The sequence below is a fragment of the Idiotropiscis lumnitzeri genome, chromosome 3, assembly GCF_059441095.1.
Source record: "Idiotropiscis lumnitzeri isolate Australia: NSW breed Sydney's pygmy pipehorse chromosome 3, RoL_Ilum_1.0, whole genome shotgun sequence".
NCBI classification, from domain to species: domain Eukaryota; kingdom Metazoa; phylum Chordata; class Actinopteri; order Syngnathiformes; family Syngnathidae; genus Idiotropiscis; species Idiotropiscis lumnitzeri.
This window is the reverse complement of record NC_142393.1, coordinates 10,198,316-10,222,936: the sequence shown is the minus strand read 5'-3', so window position 1 is coordinate 10,222,936 and position 24,621 is coordinate 10,198,316. Positions and strand designations below refer to the sequence as shown.

At 39.2% G+C, this 24,621-nt stretch overlaps 2 protein-coding genes and 1 long non-coding RNA gene across 4 annotated transcripts in view; 1 reads left to right on the top strand and 2 right to left on the bottom strand.

The window, feature by feature from the left end:
* prkcz (protein kinase C, zeta) overlaps positions 1 to 10,016 on the bottom strand; it is a 52,647-nt gene extending 42,631 nt beyond the window's left edge. The window contains exons 1-4 of the mRNA XM_088290346.1: positions 9,727 to 10,016; positions 8,965 to 9,086; positions 8,232 to 8,321; positions 7,942 to 7,992 (exon numbers count right to left, since the gene is read on the bottom strand). Coding sequence (XP_088146472.1) covers positions 7,942 to 7,992; positions 8,232 to 8,321; positions 8,965 to 9,086; positions 9,727 to 9,803 — 340 coding nt within the window. The 5' untranslated portion in view covers positions 9,804 to 10,016. The remainder of the gene's footprint in view (positions 1 to 7,941; positions 7,993 to 8,231; positions 8,322 to 8,964; positions 9,087 to 9,726) is intronic.
* Positions 10,017 to 10,860: 844 nt separating this feature from the next.
* On the bottom strand, positions 10,861 to 23,501 carry LOC148339845 (tumor necrosis factor receptor superfamily member 14-like). Of its 2 annotated transcripts, none has more exons than XM_088289994.1 (8): positions 23,348 to 23,501; positions 20,773 to 20,878; positions 16,278 to 16,374; positions 15,572 to 15,697; positions 14,047 to 14,202; positions 12,588 to 12,675; positions 12,322 to 12,488; positions 10,861 to 12,250 (listed from the first exon to the last, which is right to left on the bottom strand). In XM_088289994.1, exons 2-8 carry the CDS (start codon positions 20,809 to 20,811, stop codon positions 12,225 to 12,227), a joined length of 699 nt encoding a protein of 232 aa, XP_088146120.1. In that variant the 5' UTR covers positions 20,812 to 20,878; positions 23,348 to 23,501; the 3' UTR covers positions 10,861 to 12,224. The 2 variants fall into 2 exon arrangements, 1 of the variants encoding a protein (XP_088146120.1); XR_015842495.1 differs by lacking the exon at positions 10,861 to 12,250 and adding an exon at positions 13,918 to 14,000 and having other exon boundaries at positions 12,428 to 12,488; positions 14,096 to 14,202.
* On the top strand, positions 14,982 to 19,414 carry LOC148339846 (uncharacterized). The gene is made up of 2 exons (XR_015842496.1): positions 14,982 to 15,351; positions 19,266 to 19,414. It is a non-coding gene; the product is annotated as an uncharacterized LOC148339846 (long non-coding RNA).
* Positions 23,502 to 24,621: the final 1,120 nt, after the last annotated feature.

Below are 24,621 nucleotides of genomic sequence, written 5' to 3'. Positions count from 1 at the left end.
ACTGGACCTTGCGATCTACTCACTGGTTCTTCAATTATTATGATTAGATTTTCTCAATGTGAAGTATACATATTTCATGCATATGCATTCATGCATTCAAGGTCCTTTTATTCAGTTTCACCTGCGAAAACTAAACTTTAATTTAAGATTAAGAAAGAAAGATGCCACTACACCAGGTGTGGGCAAACTACGGCCTGGGGGCCACATGCGGCCCATTAAATGTTTTAATCCAGCCCACTTGAAAAAAATTAAATGTATAAACCTTGTTAATGTTTTATTTTCTAAATAGTGTGGTTTTTCAAAGACATATATATTGTTGTTATGTTTTTGTTCTCTTTCATTTCAAATTAAATGTATTTATTTTCTCTGATGCGGTGAGGTTACCAAAACATTCGATTGCTCTTGAACCTGGCGACTAAAAGGGAATCCCTCTTGAAAATGGACGGAATCCTCTTTACAAAACAAATTGGATGTCCTTCTACTGTGGAATACAAACGGAGTTAAAAATGATGCTGCTGCTTTGAAAAATTGTCTCTTTGCACGTCGGGCTCTCCACTCTGTAAACAAATCATCTGCATGGCAACCGAATCATCCTCGCTATTACAGCCGTAGCGTGTGGTCAATTGAGTGGCATAGCATCAGAGGGTGCGTCAACACTTCTTGAGTGCAGGAGTTGGTTACGGATGTTTGCAGAGTTACCAAATGCACACAAACACAGTTGAACTTAAATAAATAAATAAATTGTAAATCTCCTTGGGGTTGTTAACTACTTTCTAATAACTGAATTGATCAAATTGTGCTATAGCAAAGCTAAAGACAATCTTGAAAAAAAAAAATGGTGTTGTCATTGTGCGCCTCTGTCGTTTCCAATTGGTTTATTCTGGTGAATACACAAAGCACAGAGTGTTAGGGGTAGAACAATGGCGCTCTGCTGTGCCACAGTCAAAGCTTCAATAACAAAACCACTATTGACAGATTCAGCTCTGTGGTTAACGCTTTATAGGTGGGCAAAATAGTCTGAGGCTGAAGTCAGACACTTGCCATCACTGTTCAATTATTTTGATGGAAAATGACACAAATTCGAGTTGCGTTGCGGAGAATTCACAAAGAACGAAGATGCAATCAGAACGTATGGGGGGCGATGTGTGGCTTTGGTCCAGTTTATTCAAATCATTTAAGAAAATAAGCAAAATGTTAACTTGGTCGAAGCAGTTGACAAAACTCTAAGGCATACCTGCCTCACTGTCACAGCTCGGAATATGGACGAATAATTCTTTTAAGACCCCACAATGGTGTGATTATGAAGCCTATACTGTATCTTGGATGTCGGCAGTCACAAAAGATAAAGAAGAGCATATTCATGAAGCGACGCTCCAAGTAGGCAATCAACACTTTGAATGCAATTTGTCATCCTATTTTTATATCTTCATCGTGTGAGCCTACGTGAGGAGAAAAGTGGTTCTCAAAGTGCATTATAAGAAAGACGCCAATGCACTGCTTTAGACCAAGAAAACAGCTTTGTTGATTCTTAAAAAGTTGGAATAAATATAACAAATTGTTTGATAAATGTTTTCTATCTGTGCACTGGTTCAGTCAGTGATGTCTGAATAATGTTTAGAGATTGCTAATCAATGATCAAATTACTCTAGAATAATTTTTGATTTATTCATTCTAATTTCTGTATTTTATGCATTGTCAATTTGAAATTATGTCCGTTATTTTAATAAAAGTAAGGCCATTTTTACTCCATTTTATCTGATTTATCGAATAATTGACCAAATAATCATCAGATTAATCAATTATTAAAATAATTGTTAGTTGCAGCTCTAGTGTAAATAGAATTGATTCAAATTTCAAATCATAGTGATTTATTTCAGTTGATACAGGACTAAATTATTCGGAATTAAATGTTAAAAGTGTCATTTATCGCATGATTACTTTTTTGACTTTATAGTACAGTGAAAAATTTGAGGTGGCGGGGGGGGTGGATACCACAGATAATATTCTCGTTCAAATGTTGTGGAGCAATATTCCTAGCTACTGCGTTATCACCATCATGGTCATAATCGTCATCATCAGTAGGGGTGAAGCAAATACGTGGGCGTGCTGCAGTGCAGCAGGGACGACTGACACCTTGCAAAAGCACTCTTGCTATTTCTGGAGCTGGAGAGTCTTGTAAGGCAAGAGGTGTGTTGGGTGTTTTTGGGTGTGGAGTCTGGGTGCATGCTCATCAGGTCTCATTAGTTGTGACCGCAAATGACGCCTGACATACGGTATTTTAATTGCCACATGCTGAGTAGCTCGTTTGGAAAGTAGAGCAATCAAGTACCGCAAGGGGATTATTCTGTGACATCTAATTTCTGGAAATAATTTTCTGCTGCTTACACCAAGGGTTTTTTTTTTAATTAATTAATTTATTTATTTATTTGTACAATTATAGATTTTTCTGGAAAGCCAGACAAAATTCATACATAAAAATAAATAAAGTTGTATTGTAAATAAAGTTGATGAGACTTAACCTAAAGGTTTTCGAAAGAAATGAACAACTGAATTATGTGGCGGACTGGTCAGAAGAAGCCCAAGATGCACAGCGTATTGAAACTTAAGTCTTTTATAAAAAGCCGAACTGTACCGTAACTGTAAATTGGACACTTCATCACTTTCACCCTTGTTCCGTTCAAGTGAAAGTGTAAAATGGGTGTGGTGGCCATTGGGAAATTCGGGACAACTCCCGCACAGCCCAAATGGCCCAACGATTTATCTATTTATTCATTTATTTTAAATACGGCTTAACTCCTAATTCCTCTTGTGTAATTTCCAATACACACATTCATCTTTGAGCAAAACATAATTACAGAATACTGTTTAACAAACACCGGATGACTTATAGGGGAGCCTACATGCATAACAAGTGCATAAAACCAAGTCGTGTTTGTATATGGATTGGCCATCCACAAGCTCTTGTTATTATGTAACATTGATGCTCAGCGACATCAATTTATCAGTGCACATCTCTGCACCAATCACGTCATCTCTGTCAGCTCAGAAACGGGCACGCCGCCACCCTTTAGTCTGATTCGTTCGGCCACCACCTCATGTAGATGGCTAACAGGAGTTATGCTGCACATTGCTGCAAACACACCTAGGGCACCTTTACCATTATTTTTTTTAGACACAGTCAAGAGATCCAGGTTTAAATTTCTGTATGGATTTGTTCTCTTTGTGCTTTCATACAAATTCCTCCCATATCTCAAAAACATGTGTTTGATAGTGCGTGTGAATGGCTGTTTGTCATGACAGTATGTGCTCTTTGATTGACTGGCGATCAGCCCAGGGTGTAACCCTCCTCTTGCTTCTCAACTCTGAGAGTTTCCACTTACCCTGGTCCCCAACAAGGACACGAGGTAAAGGGCACAGATGCATTCGACATCACCTCTTAATTTCAATTAAAATTTATTTCACTTCATTTAGCAGGAGTTTAGGTATCCTACTTGACCAAATATTTATCATGTCTTAATGCAGGTGTGGGCAAACTACGGCCCGGGGGCCACCTGCGGCCCGTTAAACCTTTTAATCAGGCCGGCCGTACTTGAAAAAAATTCAATGAATAAACCTTGTTAATGTTTTATTTTCCAAAAACTGTGGTGTGTCCCACCAATCAAATAGTTTGCCCACCCCTGTCTCAATGGTTGACTTTTAATAAATATTAAACATTAATAAAGAAGAAAAAAAATAATATATAAAATAATATATTATAAATATATTAATAATATATTAAATAATATTTCTCAGCCTTTCACAAAGTAAAATTGGTAGCCGAAAAAAATGCAAGCAGGTCGGATTGGTGCCTACAGTATTGATTACGTTTGTCAAAAATATTTCATGTATTGAACTGAGAGAACACGCATTGTATTGACTAAGACTAAGGTTACACACCAGAGTACAAAATAGTTGCAGTAAAAAAAAAAAATGCATGTCTTGCACAATATGAGACCGAGTTGGAAAAATGTTCAGCTTCAAAAGCTGAAGAGCTGTATTTTACTAGTTATGAGGCTTCATTCAGCCTTTCAGGTGTGCCTAGAATGTGCCAGACTAAAATAAGTCTTCACAGGGACACTCTGACACTTCAGCTCTGTGATGCATGAAGGGTCGTCCTCCTGACTCGTACTCCACCCGGATCCCTTTTCAATCACACATATGGCGTTTGCATTTGTTTATGTAGCAGTCACTGATTACAGCGTTCCAAACAAAAAAACAAACACAATTACAGTATAATGTGGTTTAACTCTCGTCTCTCTCTAATAGTATGCCATGTTGAGATATCCTCAAACATGTCTCAATTAAAAAGCACCCTTGCCAGCATGTTCTGAAAAAAATCTTAAATTATTCCAAAGAGATCTATTTTGTTATTGGCAACTTGGTGAAGCATCAAATCGATAAAAACACTTCTACAGTTGGTAACATGGATGGGCGAGTATCGATACTAGGTATCGGTATGGGGCCGATACCAGCCTTAATCTAAGGCAGGGGTGGGCAAACTTTTTGATTGGTGGGCCACAATGGGTTCTAAAATTTGACAGAGGGGCCGGACCAGGAGCAGATAGATGGAGTGTGTTGGTGACCTCACCTCATCGGAGAAAAAAAATATATTTCATTTTAAATGAAAATGAACAAAAGCATTAAAACCAAATATATGTCTTTGACACACCACAGTATTTAAAAAATAAAATATTAACAAAGTTTATTTATTTAATTTTTTTCAAGTTCGGCGGGCCGGATTAAAACGTTTAACGGGTCACATGTGGCCCCCGAGCCAGAGTTTGCCCACGCCTGATCTAAGGTAATGGATACTCGTAGAGGCTGCTAATACCAATCACAAGTACTTAAGGCAAAAAAAAAAAAAATGTGACATTGTGTAAGTCCTCCTCAGCAGTATTTGCCGCTATATCGAGGCAGTACGAGACATTAGCAAATCATCATCTGCGTGGAAAAAAAATGTTTTTGTTCATATTTTTTTGTCATTGGGTTGATTAATTTTACATATCAAAAGTTTCTCAAGGAAGTGACGACTCAAAGTTTGAATACGGATATCGATAGTAGTATGGGACATCCCAAGTTAGTGTCATATAGTAACAAAGCAGGCCTATTATGCTCCTACCTAAGCAACTATTCAAGCCGAGAAGCTGTAAAGGGCTTTGGTTCCAATTTCATTCCAGTGATTAATTCCTTTTAGCACATTACATAATACTGTTGCTACAGATGGCAGGTTGTGCAGGTTGCTGCATTCAACAAATAATATGATGCATATCTGCTTTTGTATATTTTATGTGTCTTTTCATTCAACACATTCGAAACACGCGGCTGCGGAGCGATTCAAGAAAGCAGTCTCTACGGTACAATATGTTAGGTTAGTATCCAGTTTAAAAGAAAAAAGAGAGAGACACGTGTCAGGCCTACAAAAGCTCATACATTGATGATGAATAACCTGATAGAGAATAGCTCAAAGCAGCCCAATATGTCCTCAATGCAATGTTCTCAATAATATAATACGCTTATATTAAAAATCGTTTGTTGGTAGAATACCTCTGAATTTCCACTTATAGGATCGTTATTAATCCTTGACATTGGGAACACAATATGCAGGCTAAGCTTACGTCTTACTAGCTTGTCAGTGGTGCCCTTCAAAGTCAGGAGTTGCAATAAATAAACCAGAACCAAGCGGAGGAAATATATTATTTGGCCCAGACTCAAAAACAAATAAAATTCAACTATTAATGAACAAGGAAGCGTTATACTCTTGAGTATAAAAGATAATTGATAAAGTCAGGTGATTGAATAAAAAAAGGAAGGGTTGATTAATCGCATTCCATATATTTGAACCAAGACTTTAGATATCTTAAAGTATCATGCCAGTTGTGCAGAGAGAAAAACTCAAAATATTGTCATCTGGCACTGAGAAGAGAGATGAAAAATCGCCTCTTGTTATGTCTGGGTTGAAAGCTACATTACAATTTTTGTTATGATATGATCAGCCTTTTTCATCAAATACAGTGTCACAAAAAAAAGCACTCACTTGCTGTAACCACAATATAAACGAGCCACTGGCCCTGCTAAGTGGGTCTTTAAGCCAATAAATTTGTTAAAGACCACAAAATTCAAATCTGGTTTGATGCTATATGCTCTTTCCCTCCACCACATGCATAAACAACCTGCACCATAGCCACAGCTCAAATAACAAGAATCTAAGAGACCACAATTGAAGACCAAACAAATGTTCAGAATACAATCCCCGCATGCCAATACGTCACAGTGGTCATCAGGTGCAACGATGAAATGAGCAGCCCGAAACAGTGACGGAAGTCAAACAAAAACAGGCATCAGCCATGCTAGCAGAACTAGCGGGTTGCTTGCACATGATTCCCGCCTGCAATGCGTGACTCGGCCGACGGTTGAATCGAGCACACATGCTAACGATGGTTGCAGAGATGCATGCATGTAGACGAGCAAGGTTCTGGGTGATGACCTGCTGGATTCAAATTCTTTGTCTCTTGATAGATGGAGTGATGCTATTATTATCCAATTGAAAGATGAGGGGTGGGTTGATGGAAAATACATATAGATTGCTCACCGGTTTGTCTTCTTTCTTTCCCTCCACCTCTTTCAGAACATTATCCAGGCTAAGTGTCTGTACGTGCTTGTTTGTGTAAGTGTGTGTGTGTGTGTGTGTGTGTGTGTGTGAGAGGTGAACCGGCGACGATGCCCCGCTACATCCACATCCCCTGCCGTCCCTCTCACTGGCAAGCCCTCCCTCTTTCTCTCAGCTTTTTTTTTTTTTTAAATGATTTCCTCCTTGCTTCCCTCTTATTCTTCTTTGCTTACTGCCGCTTGCTCTAACCTCACAGCTGACAGTTCTCAAAGCAGCTTAATTCCCTCTATCGCTTGGCCTTGATGAAATGTGTCCGTTTTCCGGCAAGGCCCAAAATAGAATAAAGGGCAGATAAAACAATGCCTTCCTTGTGCATTAAGCGCTAGTGTGTGTAAGGTATGCCGGTTCCCCCTATCGCTCGCCGAGTTTTTCTCTCGTAGGCTGTGTCTCTCGCCAGCTTGTCTTGTGCGATGCTGCAGCACTGGAAGCTCCTCCCCAGAGAGACAGCGGTGCCACACAGCTGATAGAGAGAGAGCAACGGAGGGTAGGGATGCTAGCCATGGGGAGGAGGGAGGATGGATGGGAGTGGCTAGTGGTCGTGGTGGTAGGGTGGGGGCTGTGCCAGAGCGTCTGGTGCAAGGCAGCGAGGCATCAGGCCACCAACATTAGGGGGAAAAACATTATGATCGCATCTCATTAGTGGGCATTACATAAAGAAGATGTCTTCACCTGTCAACTCTATTTAAACCTTAAAATGCATTATATGCCTCATCCAATATAAAATATTAGAATATTCTGCTAATTTCAGTCAAAAATAGTTTGATTTGAGCACCAATATATATATAAAGGAAAGGAAAAAAATATACACAGAAAGCCCCCAAAGTTAGTTGCAAAACTGATCTTTTCCATGGACTGCTTTACAGAATTTAGCCTTTGTGACGTGGTTGAGGTGTAGTGTGTAACATAACAGCATCACAATCAGAAAGCTGCTATCACCGATAAGGAGCTATTCATAAATCCTCTGCTTACACATGCATTATATAATTGGGGTCAGTTACAAGCATAGATAGCTCATCATTTAGAATTTCGAGATTTACTTCAATCAGGCTATTGTGGCTTAATTCTAGCCGGGCTTTTGACCACCGTGGAAACAGAACACTTCAAATAATAAAAAGCTTCAAATTCTTCGGACATTCATGCCCCTTGAGTAAACCACAGCTGTATGAACTGGATGTTTGCTTAGACCACATTTCCATGAACAAGCTCAGCTATGAAAAGATAACTGTTCAACTCACTGTCCTCTCCAGGACACGGCATTCCAGGTCGCTCCGGAATACTTGGGAAGACTGTGTGTAAAAAGCAGAGAGAGTGTGAATGTAAGTATGTGACTGTCTTCTTCATCAACCCAAACAATTGGGATGGAATTAAGGCTTGCACTCAAAGAATAAGTCAAGAAATGATGGCCAATACAGACTACATGATTTTTTGTTCAATTACTCAATTTCAACAGCTAGATTTGACATACATGATTTGTGAGCTATTAATTTAGGAAGGTTACAATCGATTAAATTTGGAGTTAACTTACCATGCAAGAGCAGTCCGGATCTTTTGCTTCGATTGTAAATACGAAACGCTTCCTCAAGCTCCAGCGGAGATGAGATGGTACAAGGGTCTCCTGCAAACATTCACATAAAAAGTGAATCGGAATCAAATCTTCAATGTTGATGAGTTTGTTTTCCGTGGTTTAGCATAGGGCTGCTCAATTGTGGAAAAAAAATATTAACCATGAATTATTTTTGCTACAATTGATTATTATTTGTTTGGTACAAAACAAAAAGAAATAAATGGAAACAACATTAAGAAACATCAAATTTATTTTATTTCAAAATAAATTTAAAAAAGGTGCAAATGTATAAATTCAAGTATCGATTCCTTGTCCAAAGAAACATTTTTCTTGATATACACTTAGAAATTGGCATGAACTGTTTTATAAGATCTAAATAAATTATTTCAATTGAACTCCCAAAATTTGAACTCAAGTATACTCAATAAAAATGTTTTATAGAAGAATGAATGAAAATGGGCGCTGCAAAATACAAAAAATATTTTGTAAACAACCCATCATTCAGAAATTGAACAACTGCAGAAATGTATATACAAATAAAAAGCTTGAGATAATATATGCCCCTGTGAATGCACTCCATTGTGGAATATGATGGCCATACCTTTTTTTTTTTTACAATGTAGTGTTGTTGCTCATGCATCCCCTTCTTTTCCGTCAAATATAGCGACACTAATTGACACTAAGGCATACCCACCTTCGTCATCAATCCACTTGAGTGTGATGGGCTGCTGTCTGGTAAGGCTGCACATCGCTCTCACTTCCTCACAAAGCTCCACAAAAGTTAACGTGGCAGCCAGGTCTGTTATCAACATGTCTCTGAATGCACGCACGCACACACAAACACATACACTAGTTGGAGCAGACTGATTTTGAAGTAACCTTTCAATACTCTGATCAATTCTTGGCAGTGTTAAATTGATGATAATCTCAGCACGATATGCATAATTGACGTGTAGCGTATTGTATCTTTTGTGTAAACCTCTAATTTTAGATGCACATGGCATCCCTTTAACTAGTGAGGGTGTGTCTTTGTCAATCTTGAATTATCCACATGCATTCTTGTCATGCGTGCCTCGCAAACCTTTCTCTTTTCTCACAAGGTTAGTAATCGAAAACACGTTTGATTGCTGGCCAAAGAAAACAAAACCGAGTATGATCAATACGCGTCTTGAGAATTTAAGTACAGCAATAGTTCAATTGTTCCAGAAGCGACAGCGACACCCCCAATCCCAAGTAAACAAAGTACACTTGGCAACAAGTAGAAGTGAAACAAGTAGAAAACAATAACAGTGGTGATCTACAAAACATTTGTTAAAAGCTCATAAGAGAGGCTCTTCATAAGACCTGCCATTCGTCTCTGTTCAACAGGTGTTTCCTCATTGTTGCTGGACGGACCGCTACATAATGGATCACATTAGCTTTTCCACATTGCCATTAGTTTTTGCTTGTCACTTACCCGCAGTAATGCGCTTTAACTTTCACCGACTCCGACTCCAGGTCCATTAGAGATCCGTTTGAGGCTAGCATATGCATTATATAGTTTTGTCAATCTTCCAAAAAGCCCGATTCAAACCACTTTCAGTCGTGACCCACCGCCCGGTCAATTTCGACAATAAATCTCCCTTTTGTTCGTGACACAATGGAAAGTAAACTTGGCGTGACTTGGAAGTTTCTTGGGTACAGATAACATTCGGAGTAACGCAGGCGCTGAAGTCAGGTTTTCCTGAACAAAACTTTTAAATTCCGGCCGTACCTTTCAAAATAAAATACATGCTACGTGATGGCAATGAAGACCTACGAGGGATTATTCTCTGTACTTTTAATTTGAAGTCTACTCTACCAAGTCTGGTCATTAAATAGCCAGTCTAAAAAAATTGACAATTTCTTACGTTTCGCTATGGTTACGGCACACAAACTCACTAGCTTTATCTTTATGCTCCAAACTCAGCAGATATTCTACAGTGATTAACCTGATTACAATCAAAATGTGTACCCTTTATTAAATGCGTTTCTCAATATTTGTTGAAAAGACCAATCTCGAGCAATACAAACATGATTTTGTGAAATATTTGTCATCTTTCCAGAGGTGCTCTTGACTGCAATGACCTGGTAGGTCGGAAACCAAAAGTGGATCCGAGTTTAGGATCATCGAACATATTGTAGCGTCTTTAAAAGACACACGTCAGACTTCCATTCAGTTCTTGACTTTTTATTTTTACAAAAACGGCTCTGTTGGCCGTAACCGATCAAAACACCGGGTAAGTCGCTCCGTCATTTTCAACCGATCACACGCTCTCTCGCCATCTCTCTCCCTCTCTCTCTCTCACACACACCTCCCGTCCAGTGAGTCGCGCGATGCATTCATAGAAATCCGACACAACACAACTCACGGAAAACACAAACGTCAACACAAGCACAGACGACCCAACTCGTTACAATATGGTGCAAAGTAAGCACTGCCTGTAGCGTAATAATTGACAACCCTCGCTCCTCCCTGACCAGGCCTTAAATAATGCGCTTGTTTTGCCATATCAGACTAAAGTATAATTCCACATCCACTACCGTAGCATATACAGCAAATGTGCGCTCATTCAAGTTTGTACTTTTATTTTTATTTAAGGCAAAATGATGCACTTCAAAGCATTGTTGTTAGAGTGAAAATAATTAAGCACTGCCATAGACTGAACAGTGGCGACAGGTTTGGTGGCGAAAACAGGAAAAATGCACGTCAGACTGACTACAGTCAAGAAGCAATGTGTATAGATTAGTGCAGAAAAAAAATACAATCATTTCTCATAGGTGTCAAACGCCGGTCCAGAAATGCTTGTTTTGCATGTCTCCATATTGCAACACACCTGATTCAAATGAGCAGAATCCTGATCAGGCTCTTTCAGAGCTTGCTGATGAGCTGATCGTATGAATCCGGTGTGTTACAGGAGGGAGATATGGAAGACATGGGGGAAAGTGGACCTCCCAGACATGAATTTGAAACCTATGATTTACATCAGGTGTCTCAGGGTGTACATGTACATCAAGGATCACCAACATGGTACCTACGAGGAAGCATTAAAGGAACAGACCGGTCTAAATGTTTTGTTTTGTCAACAACTTTCCAGCATTAGTGTGTCAAGAATAAAAGTGCAAACATCAATTTCCGGGAAAAAAAGGTTCAAGCCAATTAAGTATCACAATAATTACATATCTTGTATGCAGACATATTTTATATAATAAATATACATTTTGACGGGTCTGCTCCTTTAAGGACCACATGAGTTGCCTGTGGGCCTGTTATAAATTTACATCATCACTGATGGGACATTTTCCAGGATTTTTGTGATCATTTCAAATTGTAAAAACTGTCAGACAACAATATAAATAAAAGATTGCATTTTTATATTTGTTTCCTACATTGAAAAAAAAAAGTTTTTGGTTGAACTTACTCAATTTTCTTTCATCAAGTGGTTTCACTTAATAAAATCATCAGGATCCCAATACATCTTTCAAGTCAACTATGGGTCAACATAAAAGAAAAAAAATCTATCTGGACCCAGATGATTTTAATTTAAGTGCGACCAATTGATGAAAAACAATTGAATTGAACACACCATTTTTTCAGTGTAATCATTTTGAAAAGTAATTAATATGATCAGTTCCTTTAGACAAATCATTATTTATTTACAGGACAATACATGTAATTTTAGCAAGTTATTTCAGAAATCAAACTGGCAGTTCACAATCAGTAACTGTAAAGTAGCACTGTTTCCAAAATGTTGGGCTATTGACTCATGGACTGATGAAGCCTTTTGGTTGTCATCTTCACGTTTGGAACGCAAAAGAGTCCGCTTGTCTTGATTCAACTTTTGTTGATTTCTGTGACCTGGATGCCTGACAATCTATTTAGGCTTATTCAGTATGTTAAGGTAGCGTCAAAGACACAAACTTGAATACATCTGGTCAAATATGTGAATCTGGTTCTCTTCCTATAAAAAAAAGCCAAATTATCAAAACCACAGTGTCTTTTCTTTTGTAACATAACATACTAGGTACTTACCAATTACATCAAGTGTTTTCCTATTTCTGATAAAAAGGAAAACTCCAGCAACTGCAACACAAAAAGTCCACACAGCAAAGACAAAAATGCAAATATGATATTTTTGGGGTCCACATTCAGCATCAGTTGACGCAGTCCCCGGTTTTACGAGAAGATCGGATTGACATCTGAAATGACAGATATTCAGGATGTTTCAAAAAACAATTGAACACTCACTGAAATCTGCGCTAGAACAAATCAGGAAGTCCGTATGAAGCTTCACTTACTTAGTGTGTGTCAGACAAAATGTTGAAGTTCCATCTGAAAAGGTATCACCAATGCAGTCTTTGCATATCGTGTCTGTAAATGCTGTTCCTGAAATTTAAATGACATTGTCATAATCAAATGTGTTCTTAGTAGTGCTGTCAAGTGATTAATTTTTTAAACTAATTAATCACAAAAAATTCCATGATTAATCATGATTAATCACATTTTTCAACTAATATTTTTTGCAAAGCTTATAACAGATATTTACTTGAATAATATTTTGGAATTGATGCAAAATCACCAAATATGAAGTAGATTTAATTCAAACACTGTTCTAATAGCTTTCTTGGATCCTTGAATACGATCTAAATGGAGACATCTTTGCAGACATTTATTTTCGAAACATTTCTCAAAACCGCCCACGAGCGCCACACTCCAGCAGTGTTGGTTTGCAAGGCCCAGTGGTAACTGAGTTAACTGAGTTAAAATATTCAACTGAGTTAAAGTTTTGGGATTAATCACCTGAGTTAATGCTTTAATTTGGACAGCACTAGTTCTTAGGCATCTCTCCTGACGTGAGGCATGGGCATATTGTCATCATTTTGCTCACACTAACGCCAAACCCACGACCCAAAATTTTACAGACTGAATCAATGACACACACGGATGTGACTAGAAATTAAGAGTAATTCTATACACACGCACACACACACACGAGCACACAACCCTAATGACAACATGAAAGTGTTTTTTTTTAAAACAAAAATATAATTAAAAAATTCAGAAATCTTATGGACATAAGTTATCACAGCCTTTGCGCAACATGTTGTCGATAAACCTTGGCCAGCAATTACAGCCTTAAGTTGTTGTTTTTCAGATGATGACACAAGCTTGGCACATCTACCTTTGGGCCTTTCCGCCCATTCTACTTTGGATGGGGAATGTCTGTACATAGCCCTTTTCAGGTCTCCTTAGAGATGTTCAATTCTGAGTTCTGGCTGGGCCACTCAAGGACATTCACACAGATATCTTATCTTGACTTTGTGCTTAGGGCCTTTGTCCAGCAGAAAGATGAACCAATGCCCCAAAATGAGGGCAAGAGCACTGCGGAGCAGGTTTTCATTCAGGATGTATTTCTACATTGCTCCAAATATTATGTTCATAATTCAGGCCAGAGAAGTTTGTCTCTCATGGACAGAAACAAAGTTTGGTCAAAGGCAGTTTGTGCTGCTGTGCTTCATCAAAGACTTTTTAAGATTTAGAAACAAAATGAACCTGAGCTCAATGTTGAGCATCATGCACAAAAAAAAGTGTTATTTACTTGAAAAAAGTACATTTTATTATATTTACCTCTAATAGCATGTGCCTGCAGACCTGAGGCAGGGCAGGTGCGTAAAGGTGGAGGAGCTTAGATAGGTAAGATGGGGCATGACCTTTGAAAGAATCGAAAACAATTAATAAAATCGGTAAAAAAATTACCTTTTTGGCTTATGTATTGTCCTGGTCGACATTCTGTGTGTTTCCGTGCTTCAAGACAGCCGTCCGAAGAGCGGTCCACACAGTAGGAGTCGTCAAGTGGTTCACACACTGCGTCTGAATTCCTGCTACAGCCCTTCTTCAATCCTAGACCAGAACCTAGAACCACAGTAGGCAACAATACATATAAAAGGGACACAAAACATACAACCAACATACACATAATGCAAGATCGGTGAGGTTATATGAAAAAGGTAGGCTATACCCCAGGAAAACGTAATACTTTGCACACTAATACTGTCCAGTGCACTACATTCCAACTGGCAGCAATTTTGTGAATAAAACTACAAATACATCCATCCATTATCTGTTCCGCTTCTCCTCAAGAGGGTCGCGGAGGTGCTGGAGCCTATCCCAGCTGTCTTCGGGCAGTAGGCAGGGGACACTCTGAACTGGTTGCCAGCCAATCACAGGGCACACATAAACAAACAACCATCCGCGCTCACAATAATACCTAGGGGCAATTTAGAGTGTTCAATCAACCTACCATGCATGTTTTTTTGGAATGTGGGAGGAAACCGGAGTACCCGGAGAAAACCCACTCAGGCACGGGGAGAACATGCAAACTCCACACAAGACTCCACGACAAATAATTTTCTTTCCTTTTCAAATCTGTTCTGCGGGGATGTAATGGTATGCAACTGCGTTCATGAGCCACGATTTTAGCATGTTTTATTTTTTTTCACCTCTGTTACGATTAAATGGAAGCACAACCTGGAAATACACGTGTCAGTCTCAGTGTGTGGATTGTGCCACGGCACCAGAAACCGCAGCCAATTCTGGAACTTACAGACTCTGACAACTACTTTACAAAAGAGGCCTTTTGAGTACACTGCACATTATACTCTGGCAGTTAAATCCTGACTCTGTTGGTTCTGGGTCAGTTAAATAGCGGCTCCACTGTATTCACATCTCGTCTGTGTACTCCACTGGAAATACTTTGCAATCCTAACGGGATGCGCGAGCCACCGCATTTGGCTCCTCTCAATGTGGAAAAACAGTGGCTGGACTCTGAGTCCCTTCCAGATGACGGAGCTTCTCACCCTATCTGTAGCTGGTGGTCACCACCTTTGGCCGATGCGCAGCTCAGAAGGCACCCGAATCCTATGGCCCCTCACACAAGTAGTGAGCCCATAGGAACAGGGGACCATGTTGCCTTGCCAAGCCGGGCCATCAGGCGCTCACCAGCAAGCCCAACCTCCAGGTCTGGCTCCAGAGGGGAGCTCTGGTGACCCGCGTCCGGGAAAGGTAAAACGTCCAATTCTGTTGCTCATCATAAAGAGTCTGAGAGGCGTGTTTTTTCTGGTCCCTCAACTAGGACCTGTTTGCCATGTATGACCCTGTCAAGGCATAAAGCCCCAGGCAACATACTCTAAAAACAGTTGGGTAAACATTTGTACAATTTTGGGTCAGAAATTTGGCCGCACCTTCGTGCATTTCTGGAATGATCAGAAAACAAGAGATTTACCTGCATTGCAGTTTGTGCAAGAGAAGCAGTATTTGAGCCCAGTTGAGATATTCATGTACGTTCCATTGCTGCACAGCCCGCAGGATGTGCTGCCGCGTTTGGTGCAGTCGTTCCTAACATGAGTTCCTGTTGTAAAGAAAAGATGCATAGACGTTCACATGCAAGGAATATGAGAATTTAATAATCATCAAAATACCAAGTCACTCACTATGCCTGGAGCAGTTATTTCTTTATTTTGCAGAAGCACAGGTAACTAAAATGTGTAGCCCCAAATAAGTCTGACTGAGTATCATTGAAAGTCCCTTAAAGTGGCGGTCCCCAACCCACCGAGTCGTAGCTCGGCCACTTTGGACTATTTATTTATTATTCAAGGTTGGAAAATATTTTAGTTTGAAAAGTGACCTTTACATCGGACAAATAAACCCACAAGAAAACAAAATGATATATAATATTTGATTAATCAATGGAATATTTGACAGGATAATCAATTTAAAAAATATATTTTATAGTGAGAGCATTAAAACATCTTTAAATGCCTTTGAACATTTTTGAACCAAACAAAAATATTATCATTGTGGAGCTGCAGAGATTAGCAGCTTTGTTTAAAATGCAAAAATTGCTTGCCAGGAAAAAAAAATGTTTTTACAAATTGTTGAAAACCATCACACCTTTTTTTCATCTTAACTATAAATCAATATTGGCTTACCAATTGGACACTTTGGGCAACATTGCTTCTCGTCAAGCTGATATTCAGTTTGATGACATTGAAGTGTATGACCTTTGAAGACGTAGATGAGGATGATCTATGAAGAAACAACAAGTTGCATATTAGAGCTTTCATAATAAAAAAGAACCTAAGAACATTAGCATTTTGTCACTCGCTCATACACAGATCAGGCACCCACAAATGTTTTGTTCCCGCTGTTCCCTTTTTTTTAAATCTTGTATACTCGTATAGATTGAACTCTCACAACTCACAAATTCTGATCGAACTTCATTTGTTTGGATTTCCTAATTAGAATGAAATGAAAAACGATGGGAGAATTATTAAGTGATCTTAAAACTTGAATACCATTCAAGCAATGCGTAAAGTACATTAAGTGGAAATATCAGAAACTAAATAAACTCTAACCATCCAAAATGGCACAAAAAAAATCAGAATCTTGTCTGGCACATGTAATGATAACACAAGCTGTGCCAACAATTCTGTCTTTTCCAATGCTCAATATCGAGGAGACGAAGGACATGAATTCTTCGATCCATGTTCTGAGGTCTGATGAGACCCAGATAAACATATTTAGAAGGTGAAAATTACAAAGACAAGTATGGCTTGCCTACAATCCAGCATAGTAGGATGGCAATCAGAGCAATGAGGATTGGTTAAAAACTGCTAGAAGTGGATGTTAAAGGGGAAGTCAACTCAAAAATGTTCTTTACAGTAATAACTTATGTGCAACCATTTTGCCTCGTCCTGTCAACTGAAAAGGACATCGCACATTAGATTACAACCAATCGTGACTCAGCCTGAAAACTATGTGAGCCGTGATTGGTCATTTCCTGAGCCCTGAGCAACCGTGACGTTATTTTCAGTTAACAGAAAGTGGCAAAATGGCCGCCGCTTGAGATGGATAAAAACGGGTCGAGTTTGATTATTAACTCATTTTCTACAAACTCAATACTATTGCCGTGATTAGACTAGGTGCATAAAACATATAACTGCAGAGGGGAAAAAATGAGTTAGATTTAAGTATGCTCTAATTGTTCTTTCTGCATTATAAAACAGAATACGAGAGCCATTTATTTAATAAACCTGAAAACTCTTTTTAAATTGTGTATCTGTGTATGTGTGGGTGGGGTTGAGTAGATGTATATTACCGTCTCCTTAAGATATCTCTCTGTAAACCATTACCTCTCCGACAGTCTCAACCTAAAATCAAATCCTCTGTCCAATCACTGATGGAGGTGGCACACAAGGTGCGGCCATGCAGCAGTCCAGTCTTCTGCCATTTCTCTTGAGTACTCTGTCCAGTCCTTTTGTCCACTCATCTGTCTGGTCTCTGTTCAGTCTCACGCGTATCCTCGCCGCGTTCCATGAAACAGAAGTCCGCTGGGTGCAGCCATCGACGGTCAGTAGTGATGGGTAAATGAAGCTTCAAATCTGCTTCATGAACTAGTTGTAGTATTTTTGACCTCCTCTAGATGGCACTCTCTGTTCAACATTGGGCTGGGAGCACACTGGCTTGCTGTTTTTTTTTTAAACCCTATTTAAAGCAACAGTGTCATCTAGAGGACTCCAAAATACAACAGCTGGTTCATGGAGCAAATTTGAAGCTTTATTTTCCCATCACTGTCAGCCTCAGCTTTCATATTTGCTGAACCAACACTGTCGTTGCCACAATCCTTAGCTGAAACCATCCATGGATCGTGTGTTTCTGTCGCTTGCCTGCCCAGGTTGGTAATGCTTTCAGGTCGTCAAATGGAGAAGAACAAGTGACTTGCGTCCGCCTGGTACTAAAAATGTCCTGCTGAGGATTTCTTTTGCCAAGTCTGCTGACCAAATTGGGCCATCCGTTCAAGCCGTCCGCCCTGACAGTCTTGTACGACGGCTGCCCACTTCAGCATTCATGCTTAATCTTTACCCATTAAGTCAGAACAATGTGTTTGAAACAGAGGGACTCACTTGTATAGATGCAGCAACAAGCAGAAACTCAACAGTAAATTGATTTGACTAAAGAAAGGCAAAATAGCAAATTGATTGTAGAATCTCACAACAAAAAATTAATAAGTATAAAGCAACTGGTTCAGGACAATGGGCCTCATTCACAAACAGCACTTAAGGATGCATACATTTGCGCTTTTTAAATTATGGGTGTAAAGTTTTGACTTAAGAACCACCTCGGACCATGCAGACAGCCAAAAAATGAAGGCTGAACAAGTCTTGAAACATTACTTTATAAAAAAACGCAATAATTGAAATGGGGTATTTGCTAATGAATTGAGCTGTTTATATATTTACAATATTCAAAGTTCATCATATACAACACAGAATATATGTATATAATAATATCATCACTTTGACCCGCGTTCTAATCACATTTGAAAGAGATAGCCGAGTTTCTTCTTCTAGCAGCCAATCTCTAAACCTGTTGAGTGAGTTCAGGTGGTCCGTTATCATTTCAATTGTATCCACGTTACTATCAAGCTGTTTTTTCAGCACCTGAGCCTCAGTACGGACCTCAGGTGACACTGTATTGACAGCCTATGTGATAAAGGCCGATGTATCTTTTCGGTTTGCTATTGACACTCCACTGGAAACACTTGGAAAATATTCTTTTCATCTGATACAATAATCTCAATTTTGGCAGAATTTTTTTGGACCAACCTCCTTGCCAGTCTTGTTATGATACATTAATCGGACGTCCTTTTACAGGTAATTTTACAGATTGTAAATTCAAATGAAAATCTGCTTCACTAACACACGCATGGACCTGAGAGCAGGAGCCATCTAAAAATTTCAACACATCTATTAGTGAATGAGGCCCAATGATCTGAGATGATGAGTCTGTGAAAAGAAGGCAAAACACACAGCACACAAGAAGTAGAGTACAAGGGGTATCCCAAAAGTTTCTGGCCTGGACAAGAAGCAGATTTCTGATCTTTTACTTCTTCTTTTTTTTTCAACATAATCCCCCAGGAGTCCAATGCATCAGTTCCATCGATGCTTCAGCTGCAGAAGTCCATCCCGGAACCAGGTTTGATCACACCCCTCATGGAATGCGTCGAAAGCATCTATCACGTCTTCGTCAGTATCAAAACGTTAACCATGCAGTTCACTTTTCAATCTGGGGAACAAAAAGAAGTCCGATGGAGCCAAATCTGGTGAGAAATGATCCGGTATCAACATTCGTGTGCAGTCCTCACTGAAACCAGTGCTGTATGGGCTGGGACAACAAGCAAAACATCACGTCTATATTTCCGGCGGCGTCCCCTCGGGATTGATCGGCACCTTGTTCGTCACGCAAGGCGTTGAGCTAGCTGCCGTGTGGATTAGGTTTCACAGTGAGAACAGGAACTGTTAGGACACCCCTTGTAACAGTGGAACCTCTAAAGCAGGGACCTGCCGAGGGGGCAAGCCAACATTCTAACATCAACTTTGTACTCTATTACTTTTAATGTATTTAGAAAAGTCTTCTTTTAATCAAATGCTACATCTGCCGATGATAGATTGTTAAAATTAATATTGGGGATTGATCACATGAACTTTGGTGGAGCTTTATTACACAGTTATTGACTGGTTTTCTGACCCCAAGATCGCCTCGCCATTACAGTAAACCTGCAGCTTTTTAGAGTCCTTTTCTTGTGGACGGTGTAAAGACCGAAGAACATACCACAAAAGCTGACGGAGACGCCGACTACTTTGGACCTTCTGTCTTTCGTGAACGAGAGTGATTACGACGTCTTTGCGCGCTTCTGTCCAGCCAGTCATGTCCATAGAGGAGATTTGGAAATGAGTAAAGTTCATTCACTTCTTGAGCAATGGCTTCAAATGACAGTTTTTTCCACTTTCATCACTTCCCATTCTTGTCCAGTGCACTGATTCACTATCTGACAGCCAATCACAGTGCTCATTTAACCCGACAGCCCGACCCGATTGCACATGTTGAACCGGCCGAACACGCCCACAACAGCTACGACTTTACGACGTTGCATGCTACACCAAATAGACGCCATGTACCGACTTTCTGACGGCCGACGTCGGATTGGTCTGTTGAGGCCTTAATCATTCTCCCTAATCATCTTGATGTGCCGCACCAGTGAGGAGGCTGGATTATCCCGACAAGGGAGAGGTGCTCACTAACACAGATTTCCACAAATTTATGAACGATAACTGAGAAAATGTGGCCTTTTGTTTCTGTACAAAATGACTTTGAATGTTAAATTCGGTTCCCAAAAATGGGAGCTACAATATGGTGCCAAATCAAGAGTTTAACATTAGAAGAGGCTTTGGCTTGAGCACAAACATTTAAAGGTTCCACTGTACAGCATTAACAATGTTATTAAATGAAATCAACAAAATGACACTCAAAGCCCAGACCACCACCAATTCAAACAAAAAAGCCCACAGTTAAAAAAAAACGTCATGGTAGACGGTAGAAATGCTTGCGACAATAACAAATATTCATTTGATTTGTATGCTTTACCAACACATGATGACAAGTCAGTTTATTTCCCAAGACCATTCTTCTTTAGAAGCTTGAGCCAGAAAGGCTAAATTGTGTGTGAATCCAAAATTAGATGGGTTTGAGTCTAGAAAAAAAAAAAGAAAGAAAAAAAATTAAAATTCAATACAAATCTATTCTAGAACCTCACAAGGTCAGGACAGTCAAATACTGACTCGAGATTTCAAAAGGTATTTTGCTACATTAGATGTTATTGAAGATTCTTGGTCGGAATACCAGAATAAACTTAAAACGGATCCATCCATCCATTATCTGATGGAGCCGATCCGAGCTGACTGTGGACAGTAGCAACATGCAAGTAAGGTATTTATGCAGATGTGGTGTCATTATTTTTAAACGAAGGCATCAGTGTACCACAATTTATAATTAGGGGATGTCATTAATATTTGTCAGCAGTGAAGTCATTTGAGACTTTCTTGTAATTACGGCCTAAATAAATACATTTGACTTGACTTGACTATTTTGAAATTGGCCACCGGAGCGTGTTACATTTGGCTTCATATTTTCCAGTGAAGGCTGCCCCAGCCTCAGCTGTCTTATTACTGTCTCATTAAAAAACAGAAAAGTGTACATGCTGTTCTGACTTTGCAGGGGTACCTAAAAGAGTTTCCGGCAAGACTCGTTCTGCCAGATGGCTGGGACTACTTCGACTGTCTGACGTTGTTTTCTCCATTACATTACACACAACACACCAGGCGCGGTGGAAAGGGAAATACAGGAAATAAGATTACAATAAAGTCAAAAAGAAGCGGACAACTTAACAGACAGCAAAAAACAAGCTAAGATGAAAAGCAAATCAAAGAGGAATAACTTGGGTGTTTGGTGGGAGAAAATTGGACTTTAACAGAGGTGAAGGTAAGGAAGGTCCTGCGAAGCTTAAGATACAAAAAGAAGTTGAAATCGGGAGGGCTCACCACATCGGTTAAACAGGAGGTTGCAGACAGAGGCCTGTGGTGGTAAAATTACTGAAATTGAAAGATCGAACAACCTTTCCATCTCAAAGGTACAAAGATCTACATTTATCTATACACAGGCTATTACGCTGAAAAAAATGTTGCGGAATTTCTTTATTTTATCAAGTGGTTGCACGAAATAAAAGCATCTGGATCTCAATTTTTTAGGAGTAGGAGTCTACTAATAAAATAAATTGCATCTTGATCCAAATGATTTTATTTCCTGCAACCACTCAATGAAATTAAATTGCGTAAATTCAAATAATTTTGTTCAGTGTATTGCCATTTCCATGGAATCCTATTATTAAATATTTTCCAAATAAATTTTATATTGTTTTCAAATAGTTTGATGTAATACCGGTAATATTTTTAAATATTCACATGATGTTCGTCAATTTTATTTTTTTAGATTTTCTATTTGTTTTATGCTTCTTTAATTTTGTATATCGTAAATTGTTTTTTTGCAAGCATTTATTAGCTCTTTTGTTATCCACTGATTATAATTATGTTTTGATTTTATTTTGCATCGTTTGATTGGACGATTAACATAAAGAAATTCGCTGTCAGCTTCATGCATACTTTTTTTTTTTTTTTTTAAATGGTGGTTGAAAGTACTCAATTTTATTTCTTCATGTGTAATGTCATGTCATTATCCACACCGCTTATCCGGTACACAGGGTCACAAGAGTGTGCTGGAGCCTATCCCAGCTGACTACGGGCGAAAGGCGCACCACACCCTGAACTGGTCCCCATCCCGTCACAGGGCAGTCACAGACACCGTCACTGAGTGGGAACCGAACCCACGCTACATGACCACAAGTCAGGCGAATGTACCGCAACACCGTCAGTGACGCATTTCTTCGAGTGGTTGCAGAAAATAAAATCTTCTGTACCTTGATTTTTTTTTAAGTTGCTGTATACTAAAAAATATATCTGCATTTGGATGATTTTATTTAGTAGATATAGTATCTTTAAAAATATATATCTGATTTTAGATTATTTTATTTCGTGGAACCACACATTTCATCCGACAATCAAACGGAGTCCGGACTCCGGAGTCACCTGACCTTAACAAATTGGCGTCTACGATAAATCGTACCACTTCTAAGGAGGCAGTTTGAACTGTAAGGCGTCGCGCTCCACCCCCACAGCCACCCCCACTCCCACAGCTACTACAAGGACCCCACGCCACATTGAAACAGAAGTGCTTGGAAACAGTCGAGTGTCGTTATGAGTTTAGTTTTTTTGCTCTTGTGGTCACAATATTGCACTACATTTCCGCGATTGGTGGAATCGTACTGCTCGCAACAACTTGTACATTTTATACAATATTGGATTATATTGAATAGTGTCGTAACAGCACACCGAAAGGAAAAATATTTTTTTATTGATTGATGGCGTACGGACGAGAAAAGATATACGACACGACTGCTTTTTGGACATGTTTTCCAGAGCTCACACCAGATGACAACATCTGCGACGACGGGGGCTTTTGAGACTGCTCCCTCACCGACACCAATTTCCAGGCAAGCCAGTAAAACGGCAAACGGATAAAACAATGTATCACAAAGGCAACAACTTACTTGTTTTTTTCAAAGAGATAGTGTGGCAGAAATGTTGATTCGATCGACAGGTTTACTTTCGCTTACTGTTTTATTCGTTCGTGGACGATTCGTTCAAAAAGAAGGAATCATTTCAGGAACGCGAGTGAATGAATCGTCATCATCAATGGTCCTTTCTCAGTAAATTTGGATGGGGTTCCATTTGTGCCCAAAAGTATGTCGTTGTGTTATTTGGAGGGGTGTCAAAATTAAAGCATTAACTCAGGTTTTTAATAAAAAATTTTTTTAACTCAGTTAAATAGTTTAACTCAATTAACTGTTTGATTTACTTCAAAAATAATTAGCATACTTTGCAAATATTGGGCCATATTAGCTGTACATCTTTAGCACGCCTCAGAACAAAACATGGTGTTCAGGTTACCTCTGGGCCTTGCAAACCAACACTGCTGGAGTGTGGCGCTTGTGGACGGTTTTGAGAAACATTTCGAAGAAAAATGCCTGTAAATATGTCTCCATTTAGATCATATTCAAGAATCAAAGAAAGCTATTAGAACAGTCTTTGAATTAAATATACTTAATATTTAGTGATTTTGCATCAATTCCAAGATATTCAAATAAATATCTATAACAAGCTTCGCAAAAATTGTAGTTGAAAAATGTGATTAATCATGATTAATCATGGATTTTATTTTTTGATTTATTAGTTAAAAAAAATAATTACTTGACAGCACTAGTTATTTGTCAAATTTTCTGTCAAAGTTAGATGTCACAGTTAGTGCCAATGTTAGATGTCAATGTAATTGTCAATTTTAAATGTCAATGTATTTGTCATTGTTAGATCACAACAAACTTGAAGAATTAACTATAATGATAGCTTGGCGGGTGTCGTGATATTGGGCGAGAGGATTCACGCGACACATTTGGAGCAACTCAAACGCATTTAGTTTTACCCCATTCTCCTAAATTACACGTAACACCCATTGGCACTTCCTGCTAGGCCTTTCAAAATAAAACAGGATACGCCATATATGATGGTCGATGCAAACAGTGAAGCTGATTCTTTGAGAGGCTGCATACATGGATCCTAACCTCAATTGCGCTCTTATAATAGTGTTTTCAACGATGATAATAATACCAGATGTTGGCAGTAAAGTGGCAACATAAGACGGCTGTCTTCTGGCTTCAACCGCAAGGGCGTATTGTCCGTTGAGATTTGAACGCGGTCAAAATAAATGCGTTCGAGGATGCTCCAGACGTGTCGCGTGAATCCCTATATAATATCACGACCCTGCCAA